A 12,795-nucleotide genomic window follows, 5' to 3' on the forward strand; every position below is an offset into this window, starting at 1 on the left:
CCCCCTACACAGGGTGCCTGTAGATAACTAGGAAGTTATCCGCCTCAACCTGGTCAGTGTTGTGGTGGATCCAGAGCCTACAGGCAAGAATACCACTGGTCAAAGCATCATTCCACTTCAGAAGTAACAGATAAACATTTCCTCACCCTTTTAAACCTAGAGGCAATTAAGCATATAAAAGTATGTTTAATTTTGGGAGATAGGTGAAACTCTGTGCATTCACAGGACACACAGGCTCAAAGACAGTGACCGGAGCAGGGATCAAACCCACAACCCCTGGTTGTAACACATGCACTACCTGTGGAACCACCATATCAGCAGATTCAACTTTTTTTCTTTTTTTTTCATATATGTAGGTGATGGTGGTCTACTGCACTGTATACCTGTATATATGTGATGCTAATGGATATATTTATTGCCAATGTTTTCACATTTTCACCTGTTCATTCATTATATTAAAAATCCCTGTACTAAAGAATGTTTTCCTGCTTTTGTTGGATTAACTTTCCTACTGTACAAGGAACACCTTCTACTTGACTTTGGAACAGAACACTGATGTGAAGATCTGATTGCATTCACTGACAAGAGCATTAATAAAGTCAGGATGTTGGATGATCACCCTGGTCCCCCTTTTCCACAACTCCCCAATTCATCCCGTCAGTATTGGATGGTGCACCATCATTCCAGATAAAAAAAAAACAGTTCAGCTGCTCCACAGCTCAATGCTCACACTTTGCATTAGGCACGGTGCCAATAGGTTCATGTTTATCTGTTCCATAGAGTCCTATTCTTTTGGCAGTATTGCTCTACAGGGACTGAACAAGCTGTGTTTGTGTGAACTTGCACATTTGTCTTGTCTACAATAGATGCGAGATAAAGTAGCTGAATGCATTCATTGATTAAAAGGGGTGTACATATATAGACAATATAGAGGCAACACAGATCTGCCAAAATAAGAGTAAGAGTAAGAAATTGTTCATCAGATTTTTTATGGTAGGAAATTGGCTGATTTTGATATGATATTATATGCAATTATTTGGGGAATCCTGGACAAAATACATGTTTTGTTGATCTAAAAGCTTTCCCCAATGAACAGTGAACACAGTTCTGCACATTTAAATACAAAAGTAATGTTATTACTCTGTAATACACTAACATTTTGGCACTGTTTGTATGGTTATATAGTATAGTGTACATGATATGTGATAAATTAAGTGAATATGCAGAAACAGTAAGTTTAAACCTTAAAGGGTCCAAACTTTGAATGCAAGCAATATGAATTGTATATATAAACTGCCTGGTCAAAAAAAGTCCCCACCTGGATTTAAGTAAGTAAATGATGTGGGGTTGATGCTGCAGTTGGTCTGCAGGTCTAGGTTCAGCAACAGTATGTGCTGAATGAATGAGGTCAGCTGACTACCTGAATATACTGAATATAGACCAGGTTATTCCATCAATGTATTTTTTCTTCCCTGATGGTTCGGCCATATTCCAAGATGACAATGTCAGGATTCATGGAGCTGGAATTGTGAAACAGTGATTCAGGGAGCATGAGATCATCATTTTCACACATGAATTGTTCACCACAGAGTCCAGACCTTAACCTCATTGAGAATCTTTGGGATGTGCTGGATGGGGAAGACTTTGTGCAGTGGTCAGACTCTACCATCATCAATGCTGCTGTAAGATCTTGGTAAAAAATTAATGCAACACTGTATTGAAATAAATCTTGTAACACTGCAGAAGCTTACTGAAACAATGTCACAGTTAATGCATGCTTTGATCAGACCTAAAGGCGGTCCAGCGAAATAAAGAGTGTGTCACATTTCTTTTTTGTCCAGGCAGTGTATCATCAATGGCCAATTCAATCCTTTATACAATTCAGCCCTAATCCGAACATAACCTTTTTAATGTAATGACTGCGAATTTTTTTTTTTTACACAATTTAACCACAAACGCAGTCAATCTTACAAGAAATCTCTGATCTCCAGATGCTCCTGGAGCTCTAAAGGCTCTCCTCCCACCTAAAGAAGCAAACTCTGGACACCAAACACTGGTGGGCTTTTTGTGAAAACTATAACTTTGTTTTTTTGGTGATTTTTTTTCTGTTGAAAAGCATCTGAAAGCAACATCACAGAAACCACAATTCCACATCCGATTTTGTAGTTAATGTAATTTGGTTAGGACATGGCCCAGCAGGATGTGTCCAGCTTTTTCCTGCTTTTCAGAGCACGCTTTTCGCCACTTCCCAAGAGCATGTTCATGAATAAACATAACACACAGACAACTAGGTCATGGCAACCATTAGCCCATCTGCCTTCATTTACGTTCCACTGCATTTGCCGTTACTCACTAATTAACCGAGGAGGATCTCATTACAAGAGCACTTGTGCGGGGAGGCGGTGTGTCCCAGCTAAAGAGACAGGAGCACTCAAATGACTGTGCTTTTAAACAACAGTGATGACAGACGGCAACAAGAGAACAGGTAGACTGCATCAGAACCTTCCCTAATTGCCTGTGGTTGTCAGGATCTGTATGTGGAGGTTGGGGGTTGGGGGTGGGTGATTTGGCACTACAGTAAAATCCCAGTACTTATTTTTTGACACTTCACATGCAGTAGATCACACAATACACTGTTGTAAATGCAATTTAGCATCATAATGCTGGGGGGGGGCAATCAATTGTGATATAAATACCTGGGAAAAAAATAGGAGACCACTTAAAAATGATGAGTTTCTTTTATTTTACCAAATTGAAAACCTATGGAAACTAACCAAGACTAAGATGGATGATCACAAGCCATCAAACCAATATTTGCACCAGGAGAGGCACTAAGTTATCCAAAAGCAGTGTGTAAGACTGGTGGAGGAGAACATGCCAAGATGCATGAAAACTGTGATTAAAAAACAGGGATATCTCACTAAATATTGATTTCTGATCTCTTAAAATCTCTTTTTTTTTGCATCATTTGAGGTCTGAAAGCTCTGCATCCCTTTTGTTATTTCAGCCATTTCTATTTTTTGGCAAATAAATGCACTAAATGACAATATTTTTATTTGGAATTTGGGAGAAATGTTGTCCATAGTTTATAGAATAAAACAACAATGTTCGTTTTACTCAAACATATATCTATAAATAGCAAAATTCAAAATGATTCAGTGGTCTCCTATTTTTTTCCAGAGCTGTATACATAATAATATCAATACATGTTGTCAAATATTGATATTTTTATTGATACATACATTGATTACACTTTAAACTAAGTCTAAACTCAATTTGGGTGACTAAAGTCACTGCTTCATAATATCATGTGGTGGCGCTAACCAAATGAATAAGCTAAATCTGCGGTGAAGAATATCTGTGAATCTGACACCAATAAAACCATAACTCCTGGTATTTGCTTATTTAGGAGTATTTTATTTGCCTTAGTAACATAGATGTTGTAAAGTATTGTCGTGGGCAACGTATCGTAATATTGTATTGTGAGATGCCCTGTGATTCTCAAGGCTTTTTACCCCACTTTGCATTAGGCATGGTGCCAATACAGTCATGTATGTCTGCTGCAGAGAGTCCTCTGTCCTCTGACACAATCCGATGTGACACAAGGTTTTTTTCTGGGTTCTTCCCTTGTCCTTTGCTCCTCTGGTCATTCAGTTCAACTGAGGCCTAAGTCAGAACCATCAGGCTAGCATTTAAAAAAGAAATCCAGCAGCTAGTCTATGATTTTATTACCCATTTAAGTAGACAGTGATCCACCTTAGGGCTGACAGAAAAACTCATCTTTCATTCACAGCTAATTTACTACTAATTAAGTCCATTGCAGCTGAAAACTGATGCTCCATTTGGGGCAGAAGAGAAAGAGTCAGTGGCTAACTTCATATGTGTCAGAGGAGATATGCACTAGTGGTATCACAATATACATTAATTAACTGAGCTTGCCAATTTATATAATGCATCCTTAATAAAAATCAATCAGTCAATCAGTAAGCGATGCTGTAAATAATGTATATTCAAATACCGGAAATGTGATTAAAAAGCATATCACATTTTCTAATAATTCTATACTGCAAAATTGCTATATTGACATTGAATTATTGCCCAGCCCTGTCGGTAGTCTTCACAGTCCTGATGTTGGGGGAACTGCTAGTGATACTATGAGATCATATTATATTATATGTATGATTTACCCTTCTACATTTAAGCAGACAGTGATACACATTAGGGCTTGGAGAAAATCCCATCTTTGATTTACAGCAGAGAGCAGAGATCAGCATCGGAAAACCGCTAGCTATTTGAGCTGAGGGTGTGATCCACAGTGTGATTAAGCTATATAATCTGTAGGACTTTATAGAGCACCAGTCACAGCTCTCAGTTCAACTGGTTGTCAACAAACGGAAGGAATGGCATGGCCTTAACTGAAATAATCAACCAATGAATCCTTATTTTATACACTTAAACACCTGGTTCTCTGAGACAATCCACCTTAGCGCTTTGAATCAAATCTTACTGATGCACAGTAAGGGTTGGCACGTCCAATCTAACTAGATAATTCAGTAAAAAGCAGCTGGAAACTGCTATTTGAGCTGAGGCTGTGATCCACAGTGTCGTTAGCTATGTCTTCAATAGGACTGTATAGAGGACAGATACAGCTCTCAGTTTTAACAAACAGCTGGTGGTGCCAACAAAGAATGGCATGCCCTAGCTAAAAATGTAAAATAACCCAATGAATCCCTATGTTATACACTGGAATACATGATCCTCTAAGACGATCCACCTTATGGCTTTGAGAAAAAGGCTAAGAGTAAAACACATATTTGGTTAACAGCAGAGGTCATCACCTTTAAGACAGCTAGCTCACTAATTCAATTCAAAGCAGCTGGAAACTGCTATTCATGATCTATATCATCTAAAGGATGCACAGAGGAGCAGCCCCAGCTCTCAGTTGTGACGCATAGCTGGGTGGTGTCAACAAATGAATGGCTAATCGCTAATTCAGTCCAAAGCAGCAGGAAACTGCTATCCGAGCTGAGGCTTTGGTCCACAGTGTCTATATCTACAGATGCTATATCTACATCATCTATAAGATGCATAGATGAGCAGACACAGCTCTCATTTTGGACACACAGCTGGGTGGTATCAACAAATGAATGGCATGGCATTAAAACCTAAAATGAACAAATGAATCCTTATGTTATACACTGGAATACATGGTCTTCTGAGACGATCCACCTTATGGCTAGGAGAAAACAGCTGTGAACATCTTAGATTCACAGCAGGAGTCAGCTAATTCAGTATAAAGCATCTGGAAACCTCTATTCGATCACAGTGTCTATATCTACAGATCTACAGATGATCTTTATCATCTACAGGATGCATAGAAAAGCAGACCCAAATCTACGTTTTGACACATAGCTGGGTGACATCAACAAATGAATGGCATGCTCTAGCTTAAAATGTCAAATGAACCAATGAATTTTTATGTTTAATGCACTGAATGCAGCAAATGCACCATACTGCTGAACCATACAGCAGATCTGAACAGAGAACCAGTGTGTTTTCCGCATGCCAAAGCTCACCAAGACCCTCACAGTGTGCCTCAGAGTCAGAGAGGGAGGAGATGAAATAAATAACCTACAAAACAAACTAGATACAGGCTTTCAGCACACAGCTTCAGTTAACTAACCAACCAGCCAGCTAGCTACGTGCACACACACACAAACACACAGACCACAGTGGTCTCAGCAGGTTGTTCAGAGTGTTGTTCTCTAAAGGCCCCCTCCTCAGCCCAGCACCCTAACCGAACCTACCTCCTCCAGGACGCTGACGGTGTTCCGGCAGCTCTGCAGACGAGTGGTGAAGCTGGAGGTGGTCGGGGAGTTGTAGTCCTCCGTGGTCTCCGCCAGGAACTCGGACACGGAGATCTGATCCGGCATCCTTCAGCCCGAAAGCCGCGCCGCAGCGGAGCACAAATAACAGAGGAAAAATGGAGGAGAGGGTTTATTCAGAGATGCAGCAGCATTAGTGACTAAAGCAGCCCGGCAGGTCCGCGCGCGCTGCGGGAACGGAGGAGAGAGAGGCTGAGCGGGAAACGGCAGAAAAATAAACACGGAGGAGCCCGGTGCTCTTCTCTGTAGCGCTAATTCCCCGCGTCCTTCACCGCTTTTCTCTTTTCTCCGTCCTCTCCCTGCTCTTTCTGTTCAGCTCCGCTCTCCCGTGTTGTCCTATTCACGCAGCCTGTTCACACTCACACACACTCTCACTCTCACACACACACTCTCAGAGCCGCGGGCTGAACAGCGGTAACGGTCAGTTCTCCGGTCAGCGCTCGGTCTCGTCCTCAGGCTCCTCGGTATCACGGCCTCATTTCCACACTCCGCCGGGTACAGGCGCTCTAACGCTCCGCTTTATTGTGTTCGCCTGTTTTTTGAATGGCTAGTGTTTCTGCTCTCGTAGCGGTTTCATCCTGTTCTATCTCTCTCTCTCTCTCTCTCTCTCTCTTTCTTTCTCTCTCTCTCTCTCTTTCTCTCTCTGCTTTCTGACAAACGCGCGCTCCGCCCCTCCCACAGCCGATGACGAACAGAACAGCATCTGCGCATGCGCGCATTTGCTAGCAGCTGTACTGAACCGATTCTTTTCCTTCAGTGAATCAATTTTAAAACGATTCACTCATCCCCCTTCACTTTCCCTTTCTCGTACAATAATCGGATTCGGTTCAGAGTGTAAATCGCTTTATTTTACTATCAATAATGTATTTTTAAGGTATGTGTTTAAATATAAGTAGGATTATGTATATAAGCTAAATGGGTAACACTTTACAATAAGGGTGCATTTATTAACAGTAATTATAATAGAATGTCTCAATTATTTATTAATAATAATTAATAATAATAATTATTATTATTAATAGACACTAGTTACAACATTATTAATTACAATCATCTAAATTTACTATTAGTATACTATTTATATACAGCACTCTTGAACATTCACGTTTAGTAATGTTAAATAAAGTTTTAACTAGTGTCAATTAATAATTAGTTGAGACATTACTTTGCCATTTAACAATGTTTAATGTTGTAAGTGCTGTTTTTTCTGACCCTTACTGTAAAGTGTTACTTGTAATATACCAGTACATGTTGCAAAAGAAAATAAATATATATATTTTTTTACAATCAAGTAAATAAATCTATGTTAAAATATTGAATTTTAAATATTGAGTGAGTTTAAGTGTGGTGCACAATAATTTATCAAAACCATTGATTCTCGTCTCTGTTTCATCTGCATGGATCTATACGGATCAATTGTGTTCATAGACTCTAATCACTAATGCAGTCTTGTGCAAGCACAACCATAAGGCAGAGGCAGCCTATTTTTTTAATTCAGTTATGCTATTTTAAATGTGTTATATGTTCATGCTAAATCTTGAGAGTAAACAGTGTTGACATGCTGCAAATAAGTCTGATTCATTTGAGTGTGTGACTCGGTTCAGCAGGTTCAACATGTTGAAATGAATCGATTCGGTCACGAGTATGATATCGCATGGTGCTCTCTGGAGAAAAGGAGAAAAAAGTTTGCCAATGTTCTTCAAAGATTTAATTTTACTCTATATGCATTTTATATCTGTAAAAGCTACACAGTCCAAACAAAGAACATCTCAAGATTTAGAATTATGTATGTTTCTATCTCTATACTATATAAAAAATTAAAGTATACTAAATAAATATATTTATTTTTTACTACATGAAATATATAAACTGTTAAAGAGAATATTTCATTAAATATATAACAATAATATAATAAATGATTAAAAATATCTAAAGCTTAATAATGTTTACTTAATTAAATAAAAAAAAATAAACAATAAATATTATATTTATAATATTATAATATTTAAAAACGGTTAAAAATTATAACAAATATGATAAATAAAATAACCGAATATAATATTTTTAATTAAATTTAATTAAAAAATATAAATAAACCTATATTTACTTTCCTCATTAGTAATGGACATATCAATCAATATGTACTGTCACATGATTAGCACACAAAATATATGTATGTAACATAAACCGTTATAACACATTAATAACTAATTATTTATTGAGTTACATCTCAAATGCAACAACTTTTTCTCATTAAAACTGTATTTTATCCTCTTTTTCAACGCCCAAAACAACGGCTTGGCGCGGGTGTGCTCAATAAGTTAATAAATAGCGAGTAGTTAACTTTTCACAGCAGTCCGGATGTTGCTAATCCAACAGATTCCAGTACTTTTCTGCTAGTTTAGTAAAACAGATGAGTCGGTTTCAGTGTGATCTGAGGAGTATCTCACTCACCGGCTCCACAGGGAGTCTCTGGAGGAAAAGCTGGATAAGCGCGAGGATGAGGCCCTCATGACTGTAAGGGTCACCTGATTAAAAACACCTAAAAAACAAACCATCAGAAATGAAGCAGAAAACGAGCTCCATCCAGCAGAAACAGAAACACAAAACTATAGTTCTGTATCAGATACAGAGCAGCTCATTAACCGCACACACAAATCACTGAAACACACTGCAGGACTGAAGCAGCCCCTCCACTGGGGAACTTTATCTCCTGATTTACTCCAGAACTACACGGTTAATGTAGGATCTCAGATCCCCCGCTCACCGCTGCAGATCCCCGGACTGCTCTCAGAAAGAACCGTGTACAGAACTGTGCGATGAGCTCCTGATCTCCCAGCGCCACCATGTTCACTTCATGTTGCTCAGTCCTTCAGTCCAGCACGGAAACCCTGCAGCTCCACAGGACCCAGCGCGCGCCTCCGCCGCTAGCGCTGCTGGAATGTGCCATTGATCTGCCCCATCTGGAGGAGGAGAGGCGATCAGCAGCGCGCGGACAGGAAGCGAGGAGGAGCAGCCATGTGGGGCTCGAGAGGAGGGGAGAGGAGGGAGAGGGAGGTGGGGGAGTTTTTCCCGCTGACACACAGATCCGGACTGGAAGCTAACCGCTACAAACAGTCATCCTGCTGAAGATACGAACTCATCCGAGTGTTCAGATCATCAGATAATCAGATTCAGCCTCAGCACTACTATCTCCTCACACTCTCACCATCACCCCTCATCCAGAACTTTACTGAGAGACTGTAACTGTGGAGTACAAACAAACACAGGCCAGCTCACAGTCTCAGCACAACAGGGTGGGACATCATTGTGGTTTAATGGGTGAATTTGATTAGATTTGATTCGATTAAATTAAAGGACATTAATTAACATCATTATTTCATAATGTAAATGTGACAGATTTATCAAAACGTACTGTGCCCTAAAATGTGCAAAACAAAAGAACATTTCAGAAAGTAACAATACAAACGAAATAAAATTATATTCAAGAAAACACAATTACAAAAGCAATAAACAAATCTTAAAAAAATAAAACAAATAAACATAAACTATCCAGACAGGATTAGTTTCTCAGTGGGTCCTGGGGTAATTTTCTCTTTTATAGGGGGTCCTCTGTAATTTTATTCCCATCAAGAACGACCATGTACATGTTTTTCTCATCCTCCGAGAAAATTACAGGCTAAGTTATCTACCTATTTTTCACTGAACTCCGTGACATTTACATTTAAGGTATTTAGCAGACGCCCTTATCCAGAGCGATTATCAACAGTGCTTCGATGTTACTTCAAATATCCAAAGCTAGTTTGTAGACTAGGATCAAGAGATACACAGAGCTTGATCATGTTTAGAACCCTAGGACCCTTTTTCTTTCTTTTTTTTATTAGTTTAGGAACTCTTTAAAAAGATGTGTCTTTAGTCAATGTTTGAAGACTGCGAGTGACTGCTGTTCTGACAACCAGTGGAAGTTCGTTCCACCACCTTGGTGCTGCAGCACAGAGAAGAGTCTGGACATCTGTTTTCTGTGTGTTTTGAGAGATGGTGGTTCGAGCCGAGCCATACTGGAAGCTCTAAGAGCTATTGGTGCAGATCTGGCTTTGACCATTTCCATTAAGTATGAAGAGCTGGTTTGTTTTTTGCCTTGTAGGCTAGAGTTAGGGTTTTGAATCGGATGCGGGCGGCAACAGGAAGCCAGTGGAGGGAACGCAGCAAAGGAGTCACATGACTGAACTTCGGAAGTTTGAAGACGACCCTCCGGTAATTTTAGTCCCATCCGGACTGACATCTCTAAGTTTCGTCACCTCGCATTTAATAAAATAGCTATTTGTCCATCTGCCAGTCATTATAATTACACTTTAGGCTCGCGTTTCCACGATGATCCATGTAACCCAGCAGCGAGTGGACATAAACATGATGTCATGTGACTGAGAAAGCCAAAAAAACTCACTGGTGCTCCTGTTTTTTCAATTGCAAGGAGTTTTATTACTGAGTAAAAGTGTGAAATATTTTTCACAGATGTCCCCCTGAGAAACTAATCCCGTCCGGATAGGGCTAAACACTACAAACTTTTCATGAAGTTTTTGTCAGATTTCCTCTGTGATGTATTATACACTGCCTGGAGAAAGAAAAGTCACCACCTGGATTTAACTAAGTAAATGATCTGAGGTTAATGCAGTTGGTCTGCAGGTTTAGGTTCAGCAACAGTATGTGCTGAAAGAATGAGGTCAGCTGACTACCTGAATATACTGAATATAGACCAGGTTATTCCATCAATGGATTTTTTCTTCCCTGATGACACAGCCATATTCCAAGATGAACAATGTCAGGATTCATGGTGCTGGAATTGTGAAAGAGTGATTCAGGGAGCATGAGATCATCATTTTCACACATGGATTGAGAGTTCACCACAGAGTCCGGATCTTAACCTCATTGAGAATCTTTGGGATGTGCTGGAGAAGACTTTGTGCAGTGATCAGACTCTACCATCATCAATGCTGCAAGATCTTGGTGAAAAATTCATGCAACACTGGATTGAAAGTAATTATGTCGCTAAGACATTCACACTCTCCGAGCTTTTGATAGCAACTCGCTAACTAGCTTCTTGTCAAGTATTAGATCTAGTTTTTTTAGCTCTTTTAAGATGCGGTTCCTTTTTTAACGACCCATTTTGTGTTTTTTGACTACTCTCTGCCTCGCCCTCTGTATCGTTTTTTTACAATATTTTTCTTTTTTGCCCTCTACACTCTGGTATGTTGTTTATTAATGCTGCCATTATGATACTCACCCTGCCTGTCTCTGGTTACCCCTGTAAGTTTAACCACTTTGATAATAAATTGTTTGACTGGTGTCTGCGAGTGTCTGTCCTTGGTTTGGCCCGCATGACAATGTAATTGTTTTTGCTTAAAAACAGTTTATATTTATAAATTAATTTTGTTTTCTGGAATGTTAATTTGTTTGAATGTCTCTGCCACCCCAGCTGGCACACAACCGACCTTCAATGTTGAAATGTGGTTGAAATATGACTAAAGTAATGTCTGTTGTTGTTTCAGCGTTGAAATTTTAACTTTGAATCAACATTTAATGTTCAATGGTTGTGCTAATGTTGAAATTTTATTTTAAAATGTCCTCAACCTTCTGCCTTTTGAAGCAGCATATTACATTTTATCACCATATAATTTCTAAAAAATAAAAAAGTGTTTACTTCTATTTGCAGTAGTAGCTTTTTAATTTAACATTGTTCTATTTGTTTTAGTGTTTTTGAGATCTGATGTTGAATCTGATTGGTAGTGGTGGGTAACTCTCTTTATACTCAGATTTACTGCAGTTATGTAAGTTTATTTTTAACACTTTGTTAATCAGATGATTTTCTCATCTTAGTGAGCTACAGTTTATTAAAGGTTGAACATATGATGTTAAAACAATGTTGCTGTATCAACGCTGATTCGCTTTTCAAAATCAACAGTTGATTTAACATTCAACCATAACATCTATGTTGATTCAAGGTTTATTCAACGTTAAAATGCCAGCTGGGACCATACAAATGTCTAATTTTAATCTGCAGTCTTTGGACAGGTTGATGTCATAAAAGAAATACATCCCTAGTCTCAAAAAACACAGTTTAACCATTGTGTGGTGTTCGGGTCTGTGGGACCCGTTTTCTATTTTTGTTTTTTATTTTTTCTAACTCAAACTCATTGGCATTGGCTCATGTTTTGTGAAAAACATATATCAAAACACATTTTCAATAAACACACACTGTACAGCACCCCCACCCCCCCAACACACTTTTATATTACATACAGTATGTTTGCCCAAGGGCTAATAAACATTGCTTCATTTGTAAATTTGAAATTAAACAAATTTTCTAGTCATATCTTGAGTTTAATTCATTTTCTTTTACATTTTATTAAAAAACTAATAAAAAAAGAGTAGCACTTTTTAAAAGAAATGTAACATAAGAAAGGTAAAGGGCAAATATTAACCATGTAAGCTGTTTATATTGCTTGCAATTTAGGTGAAGCAAGCATGTGTTAAGCATTTTAATGTAGAATTGCTTAATTTTACTGAAGTAAACGAGTAACAAAAATATGAACATCACACAGGAGTTAAGTAATTGATAAAACACACACACAAAGGTTTTATAAAACACAGCATAAAACATAATTAAGCATCATGCTGGCAAATCTGTGTGCTCAGGAACCATGCCTTCAGACTTCTGCAAAACAAACCAACTGCTATAAACACTTTTACTTCAAATAAAAGAGAATTCAAGTCATGTGATTCGCGGAAGGAATGACCAATTTTGCTCTAAACAGTGAAGCAAATAAGTTTGGACCCTGCAAACAAATCCAGCTTGTCATCCAAAGCATGCATACCCTATGTTGGTCAGGACCTAGTTAATGAGCTAGCCTTC

General features: G+C 38.6%; 1 protein-coding gene across 1 annotated transcript in view; it reads right to left on the bottom strand.

The window, feature by feature from the left end:
* The window catches only part of asap1a (ArfGAP with SH3 domain, ankyrin repeat and PH domain 1a), a 122,084-nt gene extending 113,240 nt beyond the window's left edge, over positions 1 to 8,844 (bottom strand). The window contains exons 1-3 of the mRNA XM_022678005.2: positions 8,653 to 8,844; positions 8,340 to 8,427; positions 5,808 to 5,934 (exon numbers count right to left, since the gene is read on the bottom strand). Of these exons, the coding sequence (XP_022533726.2) occupies positions 5,808 to 5,934; positions 8,340 to 8,398 (186 nt within the window). The 5' untranslated portion in view covers positions 8,399 to 8,427; positions 8,653 to 8,844. The remainder of the gene's footprint in view (positions 1 to 5,807; positions 5,935 to 8,339; positions 8,428 to 8,652) is intronic.
* Between the last annotated feature and the right edge of the window lie 3,951 nt (positions 8,845 to 12,795).

This window comes from Astyanax mexicanus, chromosome 8 (genome assembly GCF_023375975.1).
Source record: "Astyanax mexicanus isolate ESR-SI-001 chromosome 8, AstMex3_surface, whole genome shotgun sequence".
Taxonomy (NCBI): Eukaryota; Metazoa; Chordata; class Actinopteri; order Characiformes; family Acestrorhamphidae; genus Astyanax; species Astyanax mexicanus.